The sequence below is a fragment of the Trachypithecus francoisi genome, unplaced genomic scaffold, assembly GCF_009764315.1.
Source record: "Trachypithecus francoisi isolate TF-2019V2 unplaced genomic scaffold, Tfra_2.0 Lachesis_group11, whole genome shotgun sequence".
NCBI lineage: Eukaryota > Metazoa > Chordata > Mammalia > Primates > Cercopithecidae > Trachypithecus > Trachypithecus francoisi.
This window is the reverse complement of record NW_022681456.1, coordinates 92,664,801-92,691,722: the sequence shown is the minus strand read 5'-3', so window position 1 is coordinate 92,691,722 and position 26,922 is coordinate 92,664,801. Positions and strand designations below refer to the sequence as shown.

The window sequence follows — 26,922 nt, the reverse complement described above, 5'->3', positions numbered from 1 at the left end:
AAAACAAAAATATCACAAAAGATACCAAAAACAGCACCCCTTCTCACCCCAAAAAAGGCTGGGGAACAGTTCTAGAATAAAGGAGACTAACTCAGCCTGAGCTGAATGCAATGTATGGTCCTTGACTGGGTCCTGAATGGGGAGGAAAAGATACAAAGGACATTAACAGGAAAATAAGAAAATAGGAATAGGAATATATATTCTATGAACAGTGTTAAATAACTTAAAGTGACAATTATGGCTGTATTAAAGTATGTCCCTGTTCTTAGGAGACACATGCTGAATCTATGTATTTAGGGGTGTGTCATAATGCCTGCTGTCTCTCAAATGGTTTGGCAGAAAAAGAAAACTGGTAAAATGTTAGTAATAAATATCTAGGTGAAAAATGTATGGTATGCTTACTGTACTATTCTTGTAATCTTTGTATATTTGAAATTTATCAAAGTAAAAAGTTGGGAAGTAGGGGTTTATCATTAAAAAAACTTAAAGAGGCCGGGCGCGGTGGCTCAAGCCTGTAATCCCAGCACTTTGGGAGGCCGAGACGGGCGGATCACGAGGTCAGGAGATCGAGACCATCCTGGCTAACACCGTGAAACCCCGTCTCTACTAAAAAACACAAAAAAAAAACTAGCCGGGCGAGGTGGCGGGCACCTGTAGTCCCAGCTACTCGGGAGGCTGAGGCAGGAGAATGGCGTAAACCCGGGAGGCGGAGCTTGCAGTGAGCTGAGATCCGGCCACTGCACTCCAGCCTGGGCGATAGAGCAAGACTTCGTCTCAAAAAAAAAAAAAAAACTTAAAGAATGCTTTACATAACAAATTTAGATGCAAATACTGTTAACAACAAATTTCTAAATCTTAGGAATTAACTTCTGATTTTAAGCAAATTTCTGCTATAAAGGAATAATAATTTTTTCGATTTTGTTTTATTTCACAGTATAATCTCCAGTGTGCTCTTATAGCCTATTATTAAATTAGTATTCTCTGTTTAAAAAGACACATAAGGCCGGGTGCGGTGGCTCAAGCCTGTAATCCCACCACTTTGGGAGGCCAAGGCGGGTGGATCACGAGGTCAGGAGATCGAGACCATCCTGGCTAACACGGTGAAACCCCGTCTCTACTAAAAATACAAAAAATTAGCCGGGCGAGGTGGCGGGCGCCTGTAGTCCCAGCTATATCAGAGGCTGAGGCAGGAGAATGGCGTAAACCCGGGAGGCGGAGCTTGCAGTGAACCGAGATCACGCCCCTGCGCTCCAGCCTGGGCAACAGAGCGAGACTCAGTCTAAAAAAAAAATACATAATTAGACTACAAACTACCACTGACGTATACAAAGTCAAACTAAACAAATTTCAAATAACCATCTACTGAAACTAAAAGAGAAATGCCATGAAGCTATCTTTAAAAACCTGCAGTTGAACAAAATGGAAAGCTTTTTTGCTTAGCCTGTTGTGCTTAAAAAGAAAAACAACACCTTCTTCTCTTACTATTAAAAGAGTTGTTCCCAGCAACACATAATGGACTAAAAGAAAGAAAGGAAAAAAAAAAAGAGTTGTGTTAAATTATCACACCAGGCAAAATTACTTTCATGAGTTGCATGTAAAACACTTTTAAAACAAAATACTTAAAAAAAACTCTAGGATTTTTAAAGTATTAAAAAATAAAATATAAAAATCCAACATGAAATATAAGTATTAATTTCTAAAATACAATTTTAAATAACCAGTAAAAATATATCTCTTAAAACTAGTATGAACTACTCAAAATAATACAGCTAAGACTAAATTCACCTATGACCACATAATTCACAAATCTAAAATCAATTCCCACCATAAAGAAGATTATTTTAAATAACTGATTTTTTAAAAAGCTCAAGTCATACAAAAATTAGTACATTAAAACAAAATATTTTTTATATTTTGATAATTCTAAAATTTAGTTTGTATAATGAAAGTAAAATAAAAAACAAATTAGAAACTTATTTGCAATCAATGGCAAAACTGAATATATTATTCTAAGAGTTCATAAAATAAACATTAAAAATTCAATAGAGAAATATCAATATCAAATAGATGATATACAGAACAAAAGAAAAAAGCTAAATAAATGTGGAAATACATTCAACAAATAATCAACAAAAAGCTATCATTTTAATAAGTGATAAAATTATAATTCCCAATAATGCTAAGGTTATGATGACCCCAAATACACTCACACAATGCTGGTGCAGGCTTATAGCCAGATAATTTTTAAAACACAATTTAGTGATATAATTCATTCTTTTTAACAAATATTTGAACTCCTTTCATATAGGCACTGGATAGGCAAGAAAGCCACAATCTTCACCACACAATTTGCAGCCTGTTGTGAAAAGACTGATTTTTAAAACAATAAGAAAGCATGGTAATTGTTTTAATAGAAAAAAACTGAGATTGCTAAAGAGGCTCACAACACAAACATCTAACCTAGCGTGACCTAGTCTAACCTGGTATTGGGGAAAGCTTCCCAAACGATCCTGTTAATCATTTGTTTCTCACTGGTTCCCAAACACCTTGCTAGGCATGGGACTTAAATGATAACACCACATGGTATCAGCCTGCAAAGTTAAAGGTCTAGAAGTGAAGATTCACAATCACAACAGATGTGGTAAATACAATAACCAAGAGGAGACAGAGAAGGGAGATGAGGTGAGCAGTGAGAGGAAACTACAATCATTCGAGAAGTGATGGGAAGTGATGAGTACAACCGTTAAGGGAGAAGGAAAGAAGCAGCAGCCAGGAGCAACAGTGTGAAAGGAGACAAGACGAGTTAATGTAGACTGACATGTGGAGAAAGTCCATTGTAAACATGATACAAAACACAGATGAAGGAAAGTCCGAGGAGCTAGACTTGTTCAGGTTTGAACATGAATCTCTGAGGCATCTGAATCAGCAAGGTCAAAATGACCAATATGCAACTGGAAATACAGGTCTGGCTCTCAGAAAAGAACTCTGAATTGGAGCTATCAGTTAAACAAATTATCCTATAACTATTCAGGGAATGGGGAGAGAAAAGAGCAGAGTCCTAAGAAATGCAGATTATTTAGAAAGCAGAGTTGGAGAAGTCCAGGAGAGAGATCAAAGAGCTGAGTAACTGGTCTGGTCTCAAAAGCCAGAGGCTAACAGAGCTGACAGGAAAAGGAAGCAGTAAACAGTGCCAAATGGGTAAGAAAAGTAAGATTAAGCCCCCAAACAATAATTCAGAGGTGGGGTGATGGGAATAACAGTCAGGTGGTAGATAGTTGAGGTGTGAAGTTCTTTTTATTTAAAGAAGTAAAACCAAGGCTGAGCACGGTAGCTCACGTCTGTAATCCCAGCACTTTGGGAAGCCGAGGCAGCAGGATCACTTAAGCTCAGTTGTTCATGACCAGCCTGGGAAACACAGCGAGACCTCATCTTGACTAATATTTAAAAAAAAAAAGATTCGGGTATGGTGGCATGCACCTGCAGTCCCAGCTACTTAGGGGACTCAGGCAGGAGGATCACTTGAGCCCAGGAGGTCTAGGCAGCAATGAGCCCTGGTGGTGCTACTGCACTCCAGCCTGGGCAACAAAGTGAGACCATCTCAAAAAAATGAACAAACTAAACAAAACCCAGAAATAAAACCAGTAGGTACTCTTTCGCCCAGGCTGGAGTGCAGCGATGTGATATTGGTTCACTGCAACCTCTCCCACTCAGGTTCAAGTGATTCTCGTGCCTCAGTCTCCCAAGCAGCTTGGACTACAGGTGTGCGCCCCCATGCCTGGTTGATTTTTGTATTTTTAGTAGAGATGGGGTTTCACCATTTTGACCGGGCTGGTTCTCGAACTCCTGACCTCAAGTGATCTGCATGCCTTGTCCTCCTAAAGTGCTGGAATTACAGGCATGAGCCACACCCCTCCGGCCAGTAGGTAGGTACTCTTAAAAGAAGCTTGCTGATGAAGGGAAAGAGAGGATTGAAAGCAAACTGTTCTGGGAATTTTTGATTTTGTTTTAAGGCCATAAAGCCAGGCACAGTGGCTCATGTCTATAATCCCAGCACTTTGAGAGGCAATGGAATAGTGTGATGCCACTGACACGAGAAATATGAAGACCATACTACACTGAAAAGTATTAAAATTTTAAGCTCACAATTCAAGATTAGGCTGGGGGTGGTGGCTCACGCCTGTAATTTCAGCATTTTGGGAGGCCGAGGCGGCCAGATCACCTGAGATCGGGAGTTTGAGACCAGCCTGAGCAACATGGTGAAACCCTGTCTCTACAAAAAACAGCCAGGCGCAGTGGCAGATGCCTGTAGTCCTAGCTCAGGAGACTGAGGCAGGAGAATCGCTTGAGCCCAGGAAGCAGCGGTTGCAGTGAGCCAAGATCATGCCATTGCACTCCAGCCTGGGAGACAGTGAAATCCTGTCTCAAGGAAAAAGAAAAAATTCAAGATTAATCTACACCAGAATCACAAGTATGTAAAAGCATATGATGTATATGAATGATGAAAACACAAGATGTATATGAATGATGAAAACACTTATAATAGAAGTTGAGGCAATTTTATTTTTTATATTATTTTATGTTCACTGTATAATAAATTAATCGGGAGAACACGATCCCCCAGGTAAGATTTGATCTAAGTTATACAAATAATTCAAGTTGGGAAAATAAGGTACCCAACTAAGGGCCCCCTGGTGCCAGGCAGAATGTGACATCAAAAGTGGTAGTAAAGGGGGATTCCAAAGAAGCTTTACCAGTATTAAAGTAGATACTGAGATGGAGGGCAAGAATGATTTGGCAGGTGTATGGCATTTGGCCTTGTATGCATATTTGAAACAGGGTGATTAAATGTGAGGGAATCCTTAGTTCTAAATAAGAAACTAAGTTTGAGAGATTTTTACATAATTATATGACACAAAATATTTACTTTTTTGTGTGTAATAGCATGATATAATGGATGCAACGTTACGGGTAGAAAGTATAACAGAGGAAAGGCATATAATTTCTGAAGTCTCAAATTTAGGTTACAGGCACAAGGTTTACAACATTATGTATCCATCCACATATAATTTATTCCATGGAATACTTGGGAGCATTAGGAAAATGAGTTAGAGGAGCCAAAACAAAAGGAATGGTAAGCAGAGAGTCCAGGATTCCAACTAGGTAAATTTCCCTGGGACATTCCTGCAGTCAATAAGGAGGAAAGACTATTATTACTCATGCTGTAATTTACAAAAAGGTCTGGGTTGTATAAATCAGAGTATGCTGAAGTTTTCAAGTTTACCCAGCTTTGAGCTAGTGGAATTACGTGGCAAGGCAAAGTGGCTCTTGTCAATACTATATTCATTTGCAAATATTCATAAGAATGAAAACATAAAAAGCTTCAATTATCCAAAATTACAACCAAACTGAAAGGTTAGATTATCTTTAAAAGTTAATTTTTAAAAATTGGAATATTATCACTTGGTTCATATTAAAATTTCAATCACCCAATCTCTTCCACAGCAACAGGATATAATTAAACTATCTGATTTGAACCTATTCCCTGCCAGTTCTTCATGGGATGCACACTGTATTGAGAATGCAAGAATTTACAAATATGTACAATTAATATATATTTAAAATGCAGTTCTTACAGAGAGTAGAATGGTGGTCACCAGGCACTGGAGGTGAAGGGGTGGGAGAGAGTAGGTGATGGGAAGATGTTGACCAAAGAATACAACACAAACTTCCAGTCAGAAAGAATAAGTTCCCAAGATCTACTGCACTGCAAGGTGACTACAGATAATTATGTTTATTTCAAAACTGCTAATAGGTTTCAAATGTGCCCATTACAAAAAAAGATAAATATGTAAGATGATAAATATGTTAATGAGCTTGATATAATCAGTCCACAATGTATACAGACACCAAAACATTGCTTTATGCCCCATAAATTCCTACAATTATTGTCAATTAAAAATAAATGTTTTAATTAAGAGTTTTTAAAAATGAAGTTCTTCCTATCTGAAACACTTCACCTCCTGTCCTTGAAACTAGCTAATTTCCAGATCATTATCCAGTCACTACCTCCAGGAAGTCTTCCCTGATGCCTTAAGATGACCCATCACAGCAACAACTTGTCACACTCTATTGTAATTTCAGGTTTACTAGTGTGAAACTCCCACCAGAATGTAAGCTCCAGAAGGATGGAGCCACATTAACCTGACCCAAGAGTCTGGTGCTTACCACCTAGCACAGCATGTTGCAAATATAATGAGAACTAATATTTATTTTGTTTTTTTGAGACAGGGTCTTGCCCTGGGCTGAAGTACAGTGGCATGATCACAGCTCACTGCAACCTCAACCTCCAGGACTAAAGCAATCCTCCCACCTGAGCCTGCATGCCAACATGCCTGGCTAATTTTTAAAATTAAAAAAAATTTTTTTTTTAAATTTTAGAGACAGAGTCTTGCTTTTGTTGCCTGGGCTGGTCTTGAACTCCTGGGTTCAAGCAATACTCCCGCCTCAGTCTCCCAAAATGCTGAGATTACAGGCGTGAGCCACCATACCCAGCCTAGACTATTTAAATGAATCATAAAGATGCAGTAAAAGTAGATACTCTTCAAATAAATTTTACTCTTGGGAAGAGCATTTCAACCCTTTGTCCCATTCCCCTCTGCCACTCTATCAAGGAGATAGTCTGAGAGTCACCGCCTTATCCTATTCTTATCAATACTTGTTTCTTTCACTGAAGATTAGAGCAGGAAGGGACCTAAGACGTCAGGCAACCCAATACCTTCATTATCCAGAGAAGCAAATAAAGCTAAACTAGTCAGTAACTTAAAAGGTCAATAAACATTAAAGGAAGTAGTAGCCAGAAGCTGCTCCTCCATTTGCTCCTCCATTAAATACTTATCTTTATCCTCCTATTCCCCAATATTCAACCTCTCTACTAATAACTAATATAATCCTTCTCCAGTTGTCCCTATCCACTACAGTATACCAGCTTTAATTTAGATATGTGCCTTATATATATTTATATCATATATAATTATATTATATATTATAGATGGTATATATATTATATAGATCTGTAAACATCAGTAGAAGCCTATTTTTATCCCAGTTTATCATTTTAACAACTGTTACCAAAAGTTAGATCATAAATTTTCTTAAGAACAGTGGCTTATCTTAATAACATCTAAGAAAATTTAAAGCATTTATACACAGTATGTACTAAAAAACAGTGATAACAACTACAAAATGGGAAAAATGGAAAACCCAATCAGAAAATAAATTATTTGTATAATATCATAAGAAACATTTTTACATCCTGTTACAGTCAAAGGTTTTATTATCAACTATCTAACCTTACCTACACTGATCTACCAATTAAATATTAAGTGCCTACCTAAAAGCCGCTTCCCAAAAGCAGTTCATTCCACAAACATCAGAGGGCAGCATCCAATAGGGATTCCAGTAACACAGAGAGAAATCTTTACACCTAACAGAGTAAGACAGAAATAAGAGTCCTACGTGAGTATTCTGGTTTGGAACTAACAAGGAATTTACTCAGTAACACGGTAACTTACTGTTCTATTTTAAAGCAAATAAAATTGAAAATCCAAATTGCTATGATAAAGATTTTGGAAAACTGATTTCTCCCTTACTTAGGGCACCATTATTTTAAACAGAACTTTATAACCTTGAAGGTAAACCATACTACAGATTGGGAAAGAGTTTTTCCATCGGAAATTCTCCTGATATATTAAAATCCCCTCCTCAGATAACACAGATAAATATGTCTTCTAAAATTTTCTTCATAAGCTACACATATACCCCTAGAACAAAATCCCTTTGGGACAAACAAAATATTTCCTTATCCTCAAACATAATAAAAATGCCACAAATGCTAGCAGAAAGGGAAAAGATCTTCAAATACTTTTAAATTAATCCTCAACCCAAACTACTTGTATGGTGTTTCAAACCGAAAAAGAAATCATAATGGCCAAGATGTATATGAAAATGGTCAACATCACTAATGATCAGGGAAATGCACATTAAAACCACAATGAGATAACATCTCACCCAGTTAAAACGGTTATTATCAAAAAGGCAAAAAACAATAAATCCTGGCAAAGATAGAAAAGGAAACACTTATACACTGACAGTAGGAACATAAATTACTACAACCACTATAAAAAAAAGTATAGAGATTCCTCAAAAACCTGAAAATAGAACTACCATATGATCCAGCAACCCCACTGCTCTGTGTATGTATATATACATACATATTCACACATGCATACACACATACATAGATGGGCACAGTGGCTCCCATCTATAATCCCAGCACTTTGGGAGGCTGAGGTAGGTGGATTGCTTGAGGCTGGAGTTCAAGACTAGCCTGGTCAACATAACAAGACCCCGTCTCTAAAAATAAAAAATAAGCTGGACATGGTGGCATTTACCTGTAAGTTCTAGCTACTCGGGAGGCTGAGGTGGGAGGATGGCATGAGCCCAGGAGTTTGACGTTGCAATAAGCTGTGATTGTGCTACTTCACTCCAGCCTGGCTGAACAGAGCAAGACTCTGTCTCGAACAAAAAGAAAACAAAAAAAATTGAACTGCCCTCCCCTCAAAAAAACCCGGAAATCATGCTGATATTCACAGCCTAGTATCACTATCTACATTATCTCGGTTCCACATTATACAAGCTAAAATGGAGGATCAAGTCTGGTCTTTCTTGTTAGGTTGCATGTTGGAGCCAAAAAGGAAAAAAGAAAACACCTTATATTACAAAAAAATTGTTTTTCATTGTTATTTCTTTTCAAAATAATAGTCTAAAAGTCACTGGGTACTAAAGTACGTATGAAGTCAGGGTGAGTCACTAAACCGGGCCACTTCATTATCTCATCACTATGCAGCTTTGTTTTCTCTCACTATGAATTCAATTATGAGTTACTATGCTTATATCAAATGGCCTACGAAATTTCTGATTTGCAAAAATCTGACCACATCTCTCACAAATGGCAACAGTCCAAGGCAGAGGTTCTCAGCTCTGGTAGAGGGTGCCACACAAGACCTATTAAGTCAGAATCTAGAAACAGGGTCTGGCACTGGTGGTTTTTAAAATGCTGCCTAAGTAATTCTGTATACTACTGCATAAAGAACAAGAAGGTTGGAATTTTCTTAATCAACAGAAAAAAGTTACATTGTAACCGTTTTCCTGTAAAGAAACACCATTTTCTAGCATAGCACAAAAGGCTACATATCTTCATTTAAAAGGCTGAACCGGAAAGAGAAGAAAATGTGTAGGTATCAGTAAAACTTATGACTTGATTAGAAAATCTGTGTTTGTACCCTCTCAAGCATGGCTATGTATTTTCTTAAGTCTTTGATTTCATACCATATAGTCAGACTCAGTGATGGTAATAACGAACACAGAGTTCTTTTCAGATTCAGGCACTTTCACACCCATTTAGACTCACAAGAAACGTTTTAAGGTAGATACAATCTCCGTCTTTCAGACACTGACGATATCACAGCTTTATTTCAACAAATCCACAATTTATTTACAATCAACACCTAATGTGTACCTTTGTTCTAAGAAGATAACTAATCAGGTTATTCCATATCCCCTGTCAAACTCTACAACAGTGAAAAATGGAAATGGAAATCTCAAAGACAAATTCAATTTTACTATAAAATTAATTAAAATTATATATATTTAACAATACCATTTGCAGCCTCAACTTGTACTTTAAGTTACAAATCAGTTATGCGTTGTTTTCCAAACCTGCCTGGTCCTCAGGTCACTTGTCAAAAATACAGATATAGGATCCTATCCCAGATCCAGTTAATCAAGCCTCCCCAGAGAAGTGGCCTAAGAAGCTCAATTTTTCATCAATATCCCCACATAAGTCTCAAAATCAGACCTGAATGAGAAACGCTATTATCAAGGGATATCTAGAGTCAACTGAAATTTTTTAACAAAATACTGATAACAACTTCTCTCATGATAATCCTGTTTATTTACAACTTAAGGATTAAATTTTGAAAATTTGTGTTTCTATGAATACTTCAATCAATACATGTTATTAAGTACCATTTAGAAAATTTTTTAAAGCCTAAGAAACTAATTACCCACCACTATTAACATTTTCATATCTTTACTACCTCATATTTCAAAAATATCTTCCTACAAATATTTGACTAGAAAAGTTAACATGCATGTTGCCAACATGCAGAAGTTGCTGAAATTACTTGATCTTCGTTAGTCTCAAGAAACCATGTGAGCTAGACAGCACACCTCAAACTCCCTGTTCTCAGGAAATATCCACCAGGGAGCTTCTAACTCAAAGGACCCTCTTGCAGTATTACAATTAAACTGTACTTGGGGGCAATGTTTTGCTTTTCTTTAAGTTGATGCAAGATGACGAAGCCACAGACATGAGAATTAAATTCAACAAGACCAACACATTGAACAACTTAGTAATGAGTTTAAATTTTGTGAAGCTTTGAGCCACACCAAGAGCCCTATACTTTTGCTATTATCAAACTGAGAGGTGACAATGTGCTAGCAGACCCCGTTCTCAGCGCCTCCTCGGCCCCAGCATTCACCCTGGCAGTGCTTGAGGAGCCCTTCAGCCCGCCACTGCATTGTGGGAGCCCCTCTCTGCGCTGGCCGAGGCCGGAGCCAGCTCCCTCTACTTGCCTGGAGGTGTGGAGGGAGAGGCGCAGGCAGAAACCGGGGGCTGTGCACAGTGCTCACAGGCCAGTGTGAGTTCTGGCGGCACAGGCTCCGCGGGCCCCACACTCAGAGCCGCTGGCCCGCGCCACCGGCCCAAGGCAGTGAGGGGCTGAGCACCTGGCCCAGCAGGTGCAGAGGGTACGCGGGTCCCCCAGCAGTGCCAGCCTGCTGGCGCTGCACTCGAATTCTCACTGGGCCTCAGCTGCCTCCCCATGGGACAGGGCTCAGGACCTACAGCCCGCCATGTCAGAGCCCTGCCTCCGCGGTGAGCTCCCAGGCAGCCCCAGCACCCATGAAGGGCACCGCCCCCTGCTCCATGGCGCCTGGTCCCATCAACTGCCCAAGCGCTGAGGAGGGTAGGCGTGGCTCAGGACTGGTGGGCAACTCCCCTTGCAGCCCCAGTGCGGGATCCACTAAGTGAAGCCAGCTGGGCTCCTGAGTCTAGTGGGGACTTGGAGAACTTTTATGTCTAGCTAGAGGATTGTAAATGCACCAATCAGCACTCTGTGTCTAGCTCAGGGATTATAAACGCACCAATCAGCACACTGTCAAAATGGTCCCATCAGGTCTCTGTAAAATGGACCAATTAGCAGGATGTGAGGGGGGTCAGATAAGGGAATAAAAGCAGGGTGCAGGAGCCAGCCAGCAGCAACTCCTCTTCCACACTGTGGAAGCTTTGTTCTTTCACTCTTTAAAATAAATCTTGCTGCTGCTCACTGTTTGGGTCCATACCGCCTCTATGAGCTGTAACACAGTGAAGGTCTGCAGTTTCACTCCTGAAGCCAGCGAGACCACAAACTCACCATAGTTAGTGATGTAACGGTACCTGAACATCACTAAGCCTCTTCCTCCAGGGACCAGTGCCCAGTTAGCAGAACTAGTGGCACCTACCTGAGCCTTAGAACTGGGAAAGGGAAAAAGAATAAATGTGTATACAGACAGCAAGTATGGTTATCTAATCCTACATGCCCATGCTACAATATGGAAAGAAAGGGAATTCCTAACCTCCAGGAACCCCCATTAAATACCACAAGGAAATCATGGAGTTACTGCGTGCAATGCAAAAACCAAAGAAGGTGACAGTCTTATACTGCCAAAGCCATCAAAAAGGGGAAGGAGAAAGGAGAACAGCAGCATACGCAGCTGGCAGAGGCAGGGAAAGACCGGCAGAGGCAGGGAAAGACCATCAGAAAGGAAAGAGAGAAAGAGGAAGTCAGAGAAAGAGAGAGGAAGAACAGGAGAGACAAAGAGAAGGAGACAGAGGAAGAGACAGAGAGACAGTCAAAGAAAGACAGAGTCAGAAAAAGAGAGACAAAGAAGTCAAAGAGGAAGAAAGAGAGATGGAAGTAGTAAAGAAACAAGAGTGTACCCTATTCCTTCAGAAACCCCAACTGATCATAGTAACTTCCAAGTCACCCAAACAGCTCCATTCAGACGGCTTGTCTGCTTCTCAGGGCCCCCCAAAATCATCACCTCCTCCCTGCTTAACAAGCAGTCCAGGTTTTGTAACGGCAAACATACTCCCTGCATGACCATTCACCCCTGGACCCCCTGCAGCAGTGCCCCCACCACTAGTGAATGCCTTCTTATCCCCTCTTTCAATCACTCTCTCGAAAGTTCCTAGTAGATACAAAATGTTTTTTTCTCCAATAGGAAAACAGAATAGAGGGAGCCACTCAGTTTGCTCCCAACACCCCTTTCCAGCCGCTCACCAGAGCTACCTTGGCAAGTACTCTAGGAGGATGGCAAAATGAGAACAACAAACTCACACACCTTTTTAACATACATAACCAGTTCTATCTACCCAGCCAAGGTATATTCTTATGTGGAACATCGACCTATATCTGCCTCCCCACTACCTGGACAGGCATCTGCACCTTAGTCTTTCTAAGTCCCAACATTAATATTGCCCCGGGAACTCACACCTTATCAGTACCCCTCAAAGCTTAAGTCCGTCAGCACAGAGCCATACAACTAGTACCCCTACTTATAGGGTTAGCAACGGCTACTGCTACAGGAACAGGGATAGCTGGTTTATCTACTTCATTATTGTACTACCACACACTCTCAAAGGATTTCTCAAACAGTTTGCAAGAAATAACGAAATCTATCCTTACTTTACAATCTCAAATAGACTCTTTAGCAGCAGTGGCTCCCCAAAACAGCCGAGACCTAGACTTCCTCACTGCTGAGAAAGAAGGACTCTGCACCTTCTTAGGGGAAGAGTGTTGTTTTTACACTAACCAGTCAGGAAGAGCTTAAGATGCTGCCTGGCGTTAACAGGAAAAGGCTTCTGAAATCAGACAACGCCTTTCAAATTCTTATACCAATCTCTGGAGTTAGGCAACATGGCTTCTCCCCTTTCTAAGTCCCGTGGCAGCCATCTTGCAGTTACTCGCCTTTGGGCCCTGTATCTTTAACCTTCTTGTCAAATTTGTTTCTTCTAAAATCGAGGTCATCAAGCTACACAGATGGTCTTACAAATGGAACCCCAAATGAGCTCAACAACTTCTACCGAGGACTCCTGGACCGACCCACTGGCACCTTCACTGGCCTAGAGAGCTCCCCTCTGGGGGACACTACAACTGCAGGGTCCCTTCATTGCACCTATCCAGCAGGAAGTAGCTAGAGTGGTCATCGGCCAAATTCCCAACAGTAGTTGGGGTATCCTCTTTAGAGGAGGGATTGAGAGGTGACTATGTGCTAGCAGCCTTCACTCTTTGCACCTCCTCAGCCTCGGCATCCACTCTGGCAGCACTTGAGGAGCCCTTCAGCCTGCCACTGCACTGTGGGAGCCCCTCTCTGAGCTGGCGGAGGCCAGAGCCGGCTCCCGCTGCTTGCAGGGAGGTGTGGAGTAAGAAGCGCAGGGGCAAAGTGGGGCTGTACGCAGTGCTCACAGGCCAGCCCAAGTTACAGCAGGCACGGGCTTCGCAGGCCCCACACTGGGAGCGGCCGGCTGGCCAGCACCACCGGCCCAGGGCAGTGAGGTGCTTAGCACCTGGGCCGGCAGCTGCAGAGGGTGCACTGGGTCCCCCAGCACTGCCAGACTGCGGGGGCTGTGCTCGAATTCTCACCGGGCCTCAGCTGCCTCCTCGAGGGGCGGGGCTCAAGATCTACAGCCTGCCATGTCCAAGCTCTGCCTCCACAGTGGGCTCCCACGCAGCCCGAGCCTCCCCGACGGGCACTGCCACCTGCTCCATGGCGCCCGGTCCCATCAACCGCCCAAGGGCTGATGAGTGTAGGCGTGGCTCGGGACTGGTGGGCAGCTCCGCCTGCAGCCCCAGTGCAGGATCCACTAGGTGAAGCCAGCTGGGCTCCTGAGTCTAGTGGGGACTTGAAGAACTTTTATGTCTAGCTAGAGGATTGTAAATGCACCAATCAGCACTCCGTGTCTAGCTCAGGGATTGTAAATGCACCAATCAGCACCCTGTCAAAACGGTCCAATCAGCTCCCTGCAAAATGGACCAATCAGCAGGATGTGGGTGGGGTCAGATAAGGAAATAAAAGCAGGCTGCCCCAGCCAGCCAGCGGCAACCAGCTCAGGTCTTCTTCCACACTGTGGAAGCTTTGTTCTTTCACTCTTTACAATAAATCTTACTGCTGCTCACTCTTTGGGTCCACGCTCCCTCTATGAGCTGTAACACTCACCGCAAAGGTCTGCAGCTTCACTCCTGAAGTCAGCAAGACCACGAACCCACCAGAAGGAAGAAACTGTGGACACATCTGAACATCTGAAGGAAGAAACTCCAGACTACCATCTTCAAGAGCTATATAACACCGCGAGGGTCCACGGCTTCATTCTTGAAGTCAGCGAGACCAAGAACCCACTAATTCCGGACACAGAACTAGGTGCCAAGATGATCACACATCTGACACTTCTATTAAGAAGTAGGATCTGCTGGGCACAGTGGTTCATGCCTCTAATCCCAGCACTTTGGGAGGCCAAGGTGGGCGGATCACTTGAGGTCAGGAGTTAGAGAATGCCCTGGCCAACATGGTGAAGCCCCACCTCTACTAAAAAAATCAGTCAGGCGTGGTGGTGGTTGCCTGTAATCCCAGCTACTCAGGAGGCTGAGGCAGGAGAATCGCTTGAACCCAGGAGGCGGAGGTTGCAGTAAACCAAGATCGTGCCATTGCACTCCAGCCTGGGCGACAGAGCAAGACTCTGTCTCAAAAAAAAAAAAAAAAAAATGGGATCTAACTCCCCTTATCCAGAATCTAAGTGGGCTCTGTGATTGCTTTGACAAATAGAATACTGAATATAATATTGTGCCAATGTTCAGGCCCTTGCCTTAAGACTTCTACATCCAATTTCTTGGAACACTCTTTGAACCTGACCTTTACGTTGTAAGAAGCCCAAGGCACATGGAAAAGCCACTTGAGAAAATGCAGATCAACAGCCTCCACTGAGCTCCTAGTCAAAAGCCAGCATCAACTGCTAGCCATGTAATAGGGCCACAATGCCACACCATTCTGATCTACCAACCTACTGGTTCCTCCCCAACTCACAGAAGACTAGCATCTGGTTCACAGATCTGCCAGACTGCCGGCGCTGTGCTCGAATTCTCGCCGGGCCTCAGCTGCCTCCTCGCGGGGCAGGGCTCAGGACCTACAGCCTGCCATGTCCAAGCTCTGCCTCCACAGTGGGCTCCCACGCAGCCCGAGCCTCCCCGACGGGCACTGCCACCTGCTCCATGGCTTCCATAGAAGACTAGTAGAAGTAGCGTCTCAGTACCAAATCCTACTTTCCTCTAACCATTCATTTGGTAAATCAATAAATTTTCTACTGAATGATTACCTCTACAGGCCAAACACTGGCAACACAACAGTGAGTAAAATGGACATGGATCATACTGTCTAGTAGGGGACAACAGAATGTCACCTCACATACTGCAATGTGGGAGACATAACCAACACTCAGGTTACACAATTGTTTAACTCCAGTAACTCTTACCTCCTTTTCTCTTCAGTTAAAAATGGCAAATGCTGGCCAAGCACAGTGGCTCACACCTGTAATCTCAGCATTTTAGGAGGCCGAGGTGGGTGGATCGCTTGAGCCCAGGAGTTCAAGACCAGCCTGGGCAACATGGCGAAACCCCGTCTCTACAAAGAATAAAAAAAAAATTAGCCAGGCATGGTGGTGTGTGTCTGTAGTCCCAGTTACTTGGGAGGCTGAGTTGGGAGGATAGTTTGAGCCCAGGAGTTTGAGGCTGCAGTGATTGTGATCACGCCAATGCACACCAGGTCTGGGTAACAGCCCTCCAGCCTGGGCGACAGAGCGAGACTCCGCCTCAAAAAGAAATTTTTTGTAGAGACAAAGTCTTGCTTTGCTGCCTAGGCTTATTATTTATATCCCGTGACATGTGTGGAAATCACTCAGCCCTCCAATCACATGCTTCCTAGGTATAAGCTCCCTCCTTTACCCATTTCCCTCCCTACTCAGACTACGTCATATGGTTCATCCATTCATGTTCCTATACCTACAACTTGCACCACCTCCTTTCACCATACCTTTTCAGTACAATCTTCAGCTGAAACTGAGCCATTCACTCACATTCTCAGATGAATACTGAAGAACAGTTAATGACATGACTATGCTGATTAGTAGAAATATAAATTAACTGTCTTCCTCTTAGCTAGTCTCATGCCTACTACCAACTCTATTCGCATCCCCTTGTTGCCCATCTTCTTCTCAGGGGTCCTTAAAGACCTTCTTGCATCAATTACTCTTTCTCCTTAACTGGCAATCTCTATTTGTGTTGTAGACTGTATTACTGTTCAGTTATTCACTCCCCACATTTAACTGTAAAAGGATTATACAACCCTATTCATTACCATGGGCCTTGCCTGCCTGATAGGGGAGGCATATATCCCTGCATCATTTATTGACTTTGACCTTATTCGAGTGACTTGCTTTGGCCAAAGTAATACAAAAAGACATGATTACTGTGGCATTAAAGTAGAAGCTTCAAATGGGACTGTGCTGTTCAATCTGGCTTCTTCCTCAGCCAATACCATGAGACCAGGCATATCCAATGTATGGACTGCTCCTTCAGCTTGGATCCCAGAATGAGAAGATATATCAAGCAAAGTCATAGCCATAGACATGTAATGTGTGCAAGAAATAAATGCTTGCTATTGTCAACTGCTAAGATGTGTGGGGTTGTTACAAAGCAAATCAGAATAATACAAACATAATTCCCTTTTACAGTGTATAATTCAATGGTTTTTAGTATATTCAGAGTTGTGCAACCATGACTCACCAATTAAATTCCTCAGTATATACTCAAGAGAACTGAAAACATGTTCACAGAAAAACTGAGCATGAATGCTCATAGCAGCATCACTTATAATAGCCAAAAAGTATGAAAAAACTCAAATGTCCATCAAATAATGAGCAAAATGTGGTATATCCATACAATGGACTATTATTTGTCCATAAAAAGGAATGAAATACAGTGATACATGTTACAGCAGATAAACCTTGAAACATTATACCAAGAATAAAGTCAGACTCAAAAGGCCACATACTGTGTGATTCCTTTATGTAAAATGCCCCGAACAGGCAAACCTCTACAGACAGAAAATAGATTCGTGGTTGCTTAGGACTGGGGGACTGAGGAGTGCAAGGTGGGAGTTACTGCTAACAGATACAGGGTTTCTTTGGGGGTAATGATTAACTTCACAAAGGTTTAATGCAGTCAAAATTGGATGGGAAAAATCAAGTTATAGGTAAATTTCTTGATCATAATTCAATGTCAAAAACCACACAGTATATAGGAAAGATGTTTTTCTTTCTTTACTGGAAATACAAGAACACATGCACCAGTGAATACATATGCTGCATGCCATTAAAAAAAATCGTAAAACACTTAGGTACTGCTGTAAGGAGTGAAGTAATTTGTTTACAGTTTCTTAACTCCCAAATATCCATTCTCCCACTTTGAAAAACTGGTTTTGGAGATCAAGATAAAGAGTAGAAACTCACACTGAGAACTTAAAGAGTAGAAACTCACACTGAGAACTTATGACATATCAGTGGCTTATTAGAAGCAATAAGATAAATTAGCATAAGCAACTCATCTGAAGACAGCACGTGTACTTTCAGGCCAAAAAGAAAAATTAAAGTTTGAAAATATTGGAAAAGTAAAGGTAGTTATCTAGGTTCTGGCTATTAGTTGCTTAAAACTGTTGAAAGCAGAATACTAAAATCCAACATTCAAAGAGGTAACTCTTAAATAATTTTAATGGGGCAAAGTGTTAATATGAGTTGGTGGATATGTCTTCACTATACCCATACTGACATTCAAAAGCACTTAAGTTCTAAAAGGGAATTGTTTTCACTGTGGATCAAACTGAAATAAAACGTTACTTTACTATGGCTCATCCTCAAATTTAGCAAGGCATAAAGCATATAGCTCTACGTAGCTTGTCTACAACTGACTAAGGGGTAGCACAAGGTATCTTCGTGGTGATGAAACAATTCTGTATCCTGATTGTGGGGGTGGTTACATATATTTACATGTGATAAAACAACGCTCGGCACAATAACAGTTGTCGAACTTGAAGTTTACTTAAATCCAATTACAAAATGTTTTTTATACGCACACACACACACACACAAATAAACAAGTCGCCCAGGCTGAAGTGCAGTGGTGCAAACACGGTTCATTGCAGCCTCAACCTCCTGGGTCCAAGCAATCCTCCCATCTCAACCTCTGGAGTAGCTGGGACCACAGGTGCACACCACTATGCCCAATTAATTTTTTGTATTTTTGTTGTTGTTGAGAGAGTGTTTTGCCATGTTGCCAAGGTTGGTCTAGAACTTCTGGATTCAAGCAATCCACCCACCTTGGCCTCCTTGCTAGGATTACATGTATGAGCCACCGTGCCTGGTTACACTTTTAAGTCAAACTAGAAAAAGTAATTTTCATTTCAAAATGTCCATGATAGGAGGCTTCAGTGAAAACTATGCAAAACTTAAAGAGTCAGTGATACGAGACCAGCCTGACCAACATGGTAAAACCCCGTCTCTACTAAAAATAGAAAAATTAGGCCGGATGCAGTGGCTTACACCTGTAATCCCAGCATTTTGGGAGGTGGAGGCGGGAGGATCACAAAATCAGGAGATCGAGACCATCCTGGCTAACACAGTAAAACCCCATCTCTACTAAAAACACAAAAATTTAGCCAGGCCTGGTGGCATGCACCTGTACTCCCAGCTACTTGGGAGGCTGAGGCAGGAGAATCGCTTGAACTCGGGAGGTGGAGGTTACAGTGAGCCAAGATCACGCCATTGCACTCCCGCCTGGGCGACAGAGTGTCCATCTCAAAAAAAAAAAAAAGCAGATCACGAGGTCAAGAGGTCAAGACCATCCTGGCTAATACGGTGAAAACCCATCTCTACTAAAAATACAAAAAATTAGCTGGGCATGGTAGCGGGCACCAGTACCAGCTACTCGGGAGGCTGAGGCAGGAGAATGGTGTGAACCCGGGAGGCAGAGCTTGCAGTGAGCCAAGATCGTGCCACTGCAGTCCAGCCTGGGTGACAGAGCAAGACTCCATCTCAAATTAAAAAAAAAAAAAAAAAGTCAGTGACAAATTTAGGCATATTCAGCATAAATACAACACGGTATGAATGAAGTGCTGCTGCAAAGCAGCAATGCAACTTCAAGACATGTATCCCCACCCTGTGACTGTCCAAGAGAAGCAAAGATGCTTACAGACACATTAAAGGAGGCCATTCCCATGATATGCCAAATCAGTGTTATTTAATTTTCAACCAAATTGTTTCCAGATCAGGCACGGTGGCTCACACCTGTAATCCCAGCACTTTGGGAGTCCGAGGCAGGCAGGATCACCTGAGGTCAGGAGTTCAAGGCCAGCCTGGCCAACATGGGGAAACCCCGTCTCTACTAAAAATAAAAAATTAGCCAGGTATGGTGGCACACGCCTGTAGTCCCAGCTACTCAGGAGGCTGAGGCAGGAGAATCGCTTGAACCCGGAAGGCGGAGGCTGCAGTGAGCCGAGATCACACCACTGCACTCCAGCCTGGGCGACAGAGACTCCATCTCAAAAAGAAAAAAAGAAATAAAATAAATAAATAGTTTCCAGACAACTTAATTTCTAGCTCGAAGACCTTTTTCTTAAATTTCTAATTTCATTAATCCTCGGCAAGTAGGAAAAGGACTGTTTATGCATAAATGACACTGAAACAATTAACCATTTCAAAGAAACAGTTAGCATCACACAATATACCTCCTCTACCCGCCTAGCTTCCCCACAAAGCCAGATTGATTTAAATGTAAAAAAGGGAGGGAAAAAAAAAAAAACTGGTAGAAAGCTTTCCCATGCATAATAAAGGTAAAAACGATAAAGCAAAAAGTAGCCAATCTAAAAACAAAACGTAAACCTCATACAGTACACACATTATTAATAAAATTTAAGTTTATACCTGGGGGAAGTACTTCCAATAGGTATGGCATAAAGATAATGATCTTACTGCTTTAAAATAAGATTTTCTAGGCAGGGTATAGTGGCTCATGCCTGCACTTTGGGAGGCCGAGGCAGGCGGATCACCTGAGATCAGGAGTTCAAGACCAGGCTGGCCAACATGGTGAAACCCCATCTCTACCAAAAAATACAAAAAAAAAAAAAAAAAAAAAAGCTAGGCAGATTGGCACACACCTGTAATCCCAGCTACTTGTGAGGCTGAGGCAGGAGAACTGGTTGAACCCAGGAGGCGGAGGTAACACTGAGCCGAGATTATGCCACTGCACGCCAGCCTGGGCAACGGAGCGAGACTCTGTCGCAAAACAAAACAAAAAAAAAGCCAGGTGTGGTGTGCACGCCTGTAGTCACAGCTACTTGGGAAGCTAAGGTGGGAGGATCACTTGGGCCCAGAAGGTCAAGGCTGCAGTGAGCCATGATCTCAGGCCACTGTACTCTACCTTGGGTGACAGAGTGAGACCTTGTCTCAGAAATAAAAAATAAGATTTCTAAATCAGAAGTACCTATTATTTTTTCATAAGCCAAGTAACTTTCCCCTCCAAAAGCACAGAATATTTTAATTAATTACTAGTATTTATTAAATACTATGTGTCAAGTTTGCACTAAGCATTTGCTATGGTCTGAATGTTTGTGTCCCCTCAAAATTCATATGTTGAAATCTAACTACCAACATGATGTTACGAGGTAGGGCCTTTTGGTAGGTGATTAGGTCATGAGAGCAGAGCCCCCATGAATGGGATTACTGGGGGGCCCTTATAAAAGGGGCCTGCCTCTTGTCTTCTACCATGTGAGAACACAGGGAGAAGGCGCCATCTATGAACCAGGAAATGGGTCCTCATCAGACACTGAACCTGCTGGTGCCTTGACTTGGATTTCTAGTCTCCAGAACCGAAAGAAATAAATTTCTGTAGTTTCTAAGCTCTCTAGTCTATGGTATTTTTTTATAGCAGCCCAAACAAACTAAGATAACACTTCACAAATACGTAACGTAGATACCACTATGATCCTTCAATGACCCAAAATACAAGGTACAGGGCACTGGTTTTATGTAAGATGTTTTTGCAATAACAAAGCAGAGATTAAAGTGGCTTTAGTAAGTAATTCAACTCTCTTTACTGTTCACTGACTCAACTCTCTTCTTCAAACATAACTGCAGAAAAAAGGGGGGAAATGGGCTGGGCAGGTGGCTCACGCCTGTAATTCCAGCACTTTGGGAAGCTGAGGCGGGCGGATCACCAGGTCAGGATTTCGAGACCATCCTGACTAACACGGTGAAACCCCGCCTCTACTAAAAATACAAAAAATTAGCTGGGCGTGGTGGCAGGCGCCTGTAGTCCCAGCTACTCGGAGGCAGAGGCAGGAGAATGGCGTGAACCTGGGAGACGAGCTTGCAGTGAGCCAAGATCACTCCACTGCACTCCAGTCTGGGCGACAAAGAGAGAATCCGCCTCAAAAAAAAAGGAAAAAGGAGAAAAAAGAAAAAGAAAAAAAGAAAAGGCGGGGGGAACTTCAAACAGTAGTGTGAAAATAGTGCCCAAACTATTCTCAATTTTTGGTTTTATCACAACAAGCTGGGGCACATCTGTAAAATATAAATTCCTGGACCCCACTGCCAGGGCATTTTGATTTAACAGGTCTTAACTGGAGCCCAATGACCAGAATTTTTCCCAGAGGTAAGAAATTGGAAGGAAAAAAAAAATCCCAACTTAAAATTTAAATTACCAAAATGATATTAGCTAAAATGTTGTTGTGTCAGGCACCACACTAGGTACTCTACGCCAGCTATTTAATATTTAATTTCAATTCTCACAAACAACTCAATATCATATTCTCTCTGATGAAGAAAACAAGTACAAGGTCAACAGAGTCAGTAAGTGGCAAAGCTGAAGTCTGTAACTCCAAAACCCTTACTTTCTATTCTTTAAGTTCTCAGTATACAACACTAGGGTTCCCAGGATCCAGCAGAAATGATAAGTCTATGGCCTAACCAGATCTAAAAAAGAAAGTGAGGTAATTACCTCCCTGTGTGACAAGGAGATACACGAGGAGACTCCAAGGGCATGATGGGTTCAGAAATGGTATCACTGAAACATTTAGTAATTTCTTGATTCCCCACTACCATAACTGCTGTATAGCCACACGTAAAATTTTGATAATCAATGTCAGGACTCATCAGTGAAATATGATAATTTAATCACCCTGAGTATCTAAAATGCAAAAAGTAACTAAAATGCAACAAAGTGGTATGAAGTACTGATGTCCCCGTAATAACTACTGCTTTCTGTCAAACACCTTAATACAGTCTGTCCACACTGAAGAGCCTGAGTCTCTCCTTGTAGAAGAGGCACTGCCTACCCAGCATTTCTTCTCCTTTGAGGCACCCCTCCTCTCCAACACCAATCATGTTATTCTGTCTGCCCCAGGCATGTGCAAGTGACACAGAGTCAACAAATCAGAGCTCCCCATCCCAAGTTAACACTGACTGGTCCACAAACAGGCATGCAATCCAAGCAAGTCCAATGACAGCCTTGTCCTAGGATTTTGTATTTGAGATTCGAGAACAAAACCTGCAAGAACAGAAAAACCCCATGAAAGTTCTGTCGTCAGTGGAAAAGAGTCCCCATTCCTTAAGGTCCTTTGAGTTGCCCTGCTATCTGCAGTTTTTCCTTCAATTCAAAAACTGTGTAAGCCTATAAATATGTTTTGCTTGACATTGTTTTATTGAATTTTACCAAAGACAACTAAGAATTCCATTACAAATTAAGTAAGGTAATCTAATGTACAGCCTGGTGACTATAGTTAACAACCTGTATTGTATATCTAAAATGTGCTATGACAGTAGATCTTAAGTGCTTTCACCACAAAAAAAAAAAAAAAAAACCCTATGTGAGGTGATGTTTAACTAGCTTGACTGTGATCATTTCTCAATGTACATGTATGTCAAACTATCAAGTTGTATGCCTTAACCATATACAATTTCTATTTATCAATTATACTCTAATAAAGCTTTAAAAAAATAAGTATTATCTACATTTTACAGGTGAGGAAATTAAAACACAGGCAAGTGACACAATTTAGGCAAAGTCTCACAGCAACCAGAGCCAGAATACTGAGAACACGGGTTTATCTGACTCCAAGACCTATGTATTTTCTGATTATTAAAATCATGGCTTCAAATAGAATACACTAATGGATAAGAGATTCCACTGAAAAACTGTTCCTTTCATTTTAAAGTTCTTACTCCAAGTATTTTGTTGCCATGAAATTCTATACTATGAATAGTTTTTATAAGATCTGAACAACGGAACTTGACTGGGTACAAACCTAGATTCCATGTTTAAAATAAGAGAAATAATAGTTATAATATTTCAAAGATGTTATCAAAAAAGACAAAAATGCAGTAATACCTAAGTACTACTGAAAAGAGGAAGTTGCTGGCTTGCCCCATAGCCCCACTATGCACTGAGTCCACTACCTAAATTAGACCCTTATCTTTCTTTACAGAAAGAGCTCTTGCATAACAATCAAAGGATACACGGTTTCTAATCCTCCTCCAATAATGATTTGCTTTGGATCTTGGCCAAATGATTTATACATGAAGAGCTTAGGGATTTCTGTATCATATCTCATGGCGGCCAAAAAAGTTTTTTTTTTTTTTTGTTTTGTTTTTTTGAGGCGGAGTCTCGCTCTGTCGCGGGGACTGGAGTGCAGTGGCCGGATCTCAGCCCCAGGTTTACGCCATTCTCCTGCCTCAGCCTCCCGAGTAGCTGGGACTACAGGCGCCCGCCACCTCCCCTGGCTAGTTTTTGTATTTTTAGTAGAGACGGGGTTTCACCGTGTTAGCCAGGATGGTCTCGGCCTCCCAAAGTGCTGGGATTACAGGCTTGAGCCACCGCGCCCGGCCTTTGTTTTTTTTTTTTTTTTTGAGACAGGATCTTGCTCTGTCACCCAGGTTGGATTACACTAGTACAATCATAGCTCACTGTAGCCTTGAACTCCTCAGCTCAAGTGGTCCTCCCACCTCAGCCTCCCAAAGTGCTGTGATTACCGGTGTGAGTTAATTTTTAAAATTTTTTTTATTTTTTGTAGAGATGGGTTGTTGACCAGGCTGGTGTCAAACTCCTGGTCTCGAGCAATCAATCATCGCCACTCAGCCTCCCCAAATTCTGGGATTACAGGTGTGAGCTACCGAGCGTTGCCAAAAGTTGATTTAACTCTACGAGATTGCTATAAAGATGTCATAAATGACGATATGTAAAATAGAGTCCTCAGGTCTTAGTAATTTGCATGACCTTAATCAAACCATAGGGTAAAACTTGACAATCCAACTTTTCCACCTTGTTCCTCTGCCCAAATGGTTTCTTACACGCACAAATGTGGTAACATGTTGTTCTTCATCACATTTTTACAAAGACAGATAGATACACCTTTAGTTCTAACTTAGATGTACACTTTCTTTAAAATAAAGAGTCATGCTACTCAAAGGACGTAAAAAAGTACAGCATTTCGGCTGACTCAATCCTGACACATAAAACTTAACATTTAAGTAATGATTCTATTGGATGTTTATTGAAACTGAGGCTCATATTTTCAAAAATTCCAAATAATTTTATTAAAGTTAACTGGTCAAGCAAACAAAATTTGTAAATTTTTGTCACAAAATAAAATATCTAAGACCAAGGAATGCTAGCATCAGTCTAACTTCATTAAATATTTAATTAAAATGTTGCCTCCTTACAATTTTGCCCAATATAATCCATTTTCCATAATTGCAAATGCTTCACAACAACGTACTAGGCTATAAACAGTTTAGGCCATAAACATAAACATAAACCCTGTCATTTTTCACGAGCTCATTCAAGTTTTCAGTGAATGCTTTCTCCCAAGACAGACAACTGAGGGTCCTGATGTAGGAATTACCCTGACTATAATCAAATCGCAGGGTAAAAACATGACAAGCCCGCTTTCCACGCTGCTACTCTGCCCAAACTTCCCCTTTTCATTCTGGGAATGACCATCGACTCTCAAAATGATGTTAAACAACAGCCCACAGCTGGCCTACACTCCCTCTCCCGACAAACCCTATACTTTTCTGTATCAAAGCAGCATTTGCCAAGTCTTGGTAGGGAGCACTTCAGGTCGTTCCCAGAGAGGTGCCCATACATAAGGTGAAGTGTCCATGTTGCAAGGCAGTGTAAACGCTCAGATTTCAAGCATTCATTACGCGTTGACAGAAACACTTTTTTTCTATTTAAATCTCATGTCGATTCCTACTCTGGCAGTGATTTGTGCAAATCCACCTAGGTCATTACGTCGCTTTTTAAATACCGATTTGTCAAGAAAGATAGTGTTTCTAAAAGAAAATTTCACAACCCACACAAATGCCATTTCCAAATTTAACTGTGGCTAACACTTAAAAGTGTAAGCGTTAACACAGCAAAATCAGCATGAGAGACAAAACACACACACATACACACACGCACAATCCTTAAACACTGAACTAGGGCGCCAGCCTCATGTTTAAATATCTCAACTTGAACTCCACTGAAACAAGAAGGAATTCTCACAAGCCAGGCAGCAGCAAGGCTTTTGTGAACACCTCTTATTTTCAAAGAATCCTCTTTTTAAAAAGTTGAAAATTCATTTCTAACTGCTTTAAAGGGCGAATGACTGGGTCAAAAGACAAACACAAAAAGTGTGGGACACTCTCAGGCGGGAGCAGCGCTGGTTTAGCCCCGGCCGGAGGGGAAGGAGGGAAATGAGGGGTCAGAAACCGCAGGAAAGACGCGGGAGACGCGGCGCCGACCCACGAGCAGCCCGGGCCAGGCCGAACCCGCGCCCTGCGCCCGCCGCGTCCCCCGCACCGAGAACTGCCCGTACCTGCCCGACCCGCCGGGATGCGCTGCGGGGCCCGCGCCGCCCGTGCCTCTCACGGCGCCGCGTCCGCCGCCCGCGAGCCAGGAAGCCACCGCGGCCTGCGGCTTCCCGCCACCGCCACCCGCTCCTTCTTCCAGGGATACGGCGAGCTGGCTGAAAGCGTAAAGGAGCGAGCAGAAGCCGCAAGCCAAACACAGCACGACCACGCGCAGGTAGCGCCGCATCGCCACGGCCGCGCTTCTCAGTCTCCGCCGCCGCCGCGCCCGCCCTGGCGAACTGGAGCTGAGGGAGCGCCACCGCGCAGCCGCGGGCGCAACAAGTTCCTCCCCCGCCGCCGCGGCCGCCGCGGCCGCCGCCGCCTTGCACCCGCTCCCTTCCTTCCCTCCCCGCCCACCACCTAGGCGAGCGCAGCGCGGCGCCGGAGCCGGCTGACAACCAGCCCGGAAGCCCGGACACCGCCTCTGCCGCCGCGCGCCCAAGGGTCAGCCGCAGCGACGCAGCCCCGCCTCTCCCCCGGGCGGGAGGGCTGGACGCGCCGGCGCAGTTCGCGAAGGAGGGACGCAGGGCTGGCGCGCCGGGGGCGGAGTGGGCGCGGGGAACGCGGCGCGTTTGCGGGGTAGAGTGAGCGCGGGCCGACACGCAGGTGGCTGGGAGAGCAGTGGGTCTCGACCGCCGAGAGAGGTAGAGCGAAAGCTTCAGGGCTCTGGAGGCAGTTGACCTAAATTCTAATTATGGTCCTTCCACATGGTGGTTTGTGACATTGGGCAACCTAAATTCTCTGAGCATGTTTCTTCGTCCCTAAAA

The 26,922-nt window shown here is 42.7% G+C and overlaps 1 protein-coding gene across 2 annotated transcripts in view; it reads right to left on the bottom strand.

The window, feature by feature from the left end:
- The window catches only part of GXYLT1 (glucoside xylosyltransferase 1), a 61,445-nt gene extending 34,857 nt beyond the window's left edge, over positions 1-26,588 (bottom strand). Inside the window, exons 1-2 of one of the 2 annotated variants that reach the window (XM_033222415.1) lie at positions 26,122-26,588; positions 7,391-7,483 (exon numbers count right to left, since the gene is read on the bottom strand). In XM_033222415.1, coding sequence (XP_033078306.1) covers positions 7,391-7,483; positions 26,122-26,342 — 314 coding nt within the window. In that variant the 5' untranslated portion in view covers positions 26,343-26,588. The remainder of the gene's footprint in view (positions 1-7,390; positions 7,484-26,121) is intronic. The other variant, XM_033222416.1, reaches the window with a different exon arrangement.
- Between the last annotated feature and the right edge of the window lie 334 nt (positions 26,589-26,922).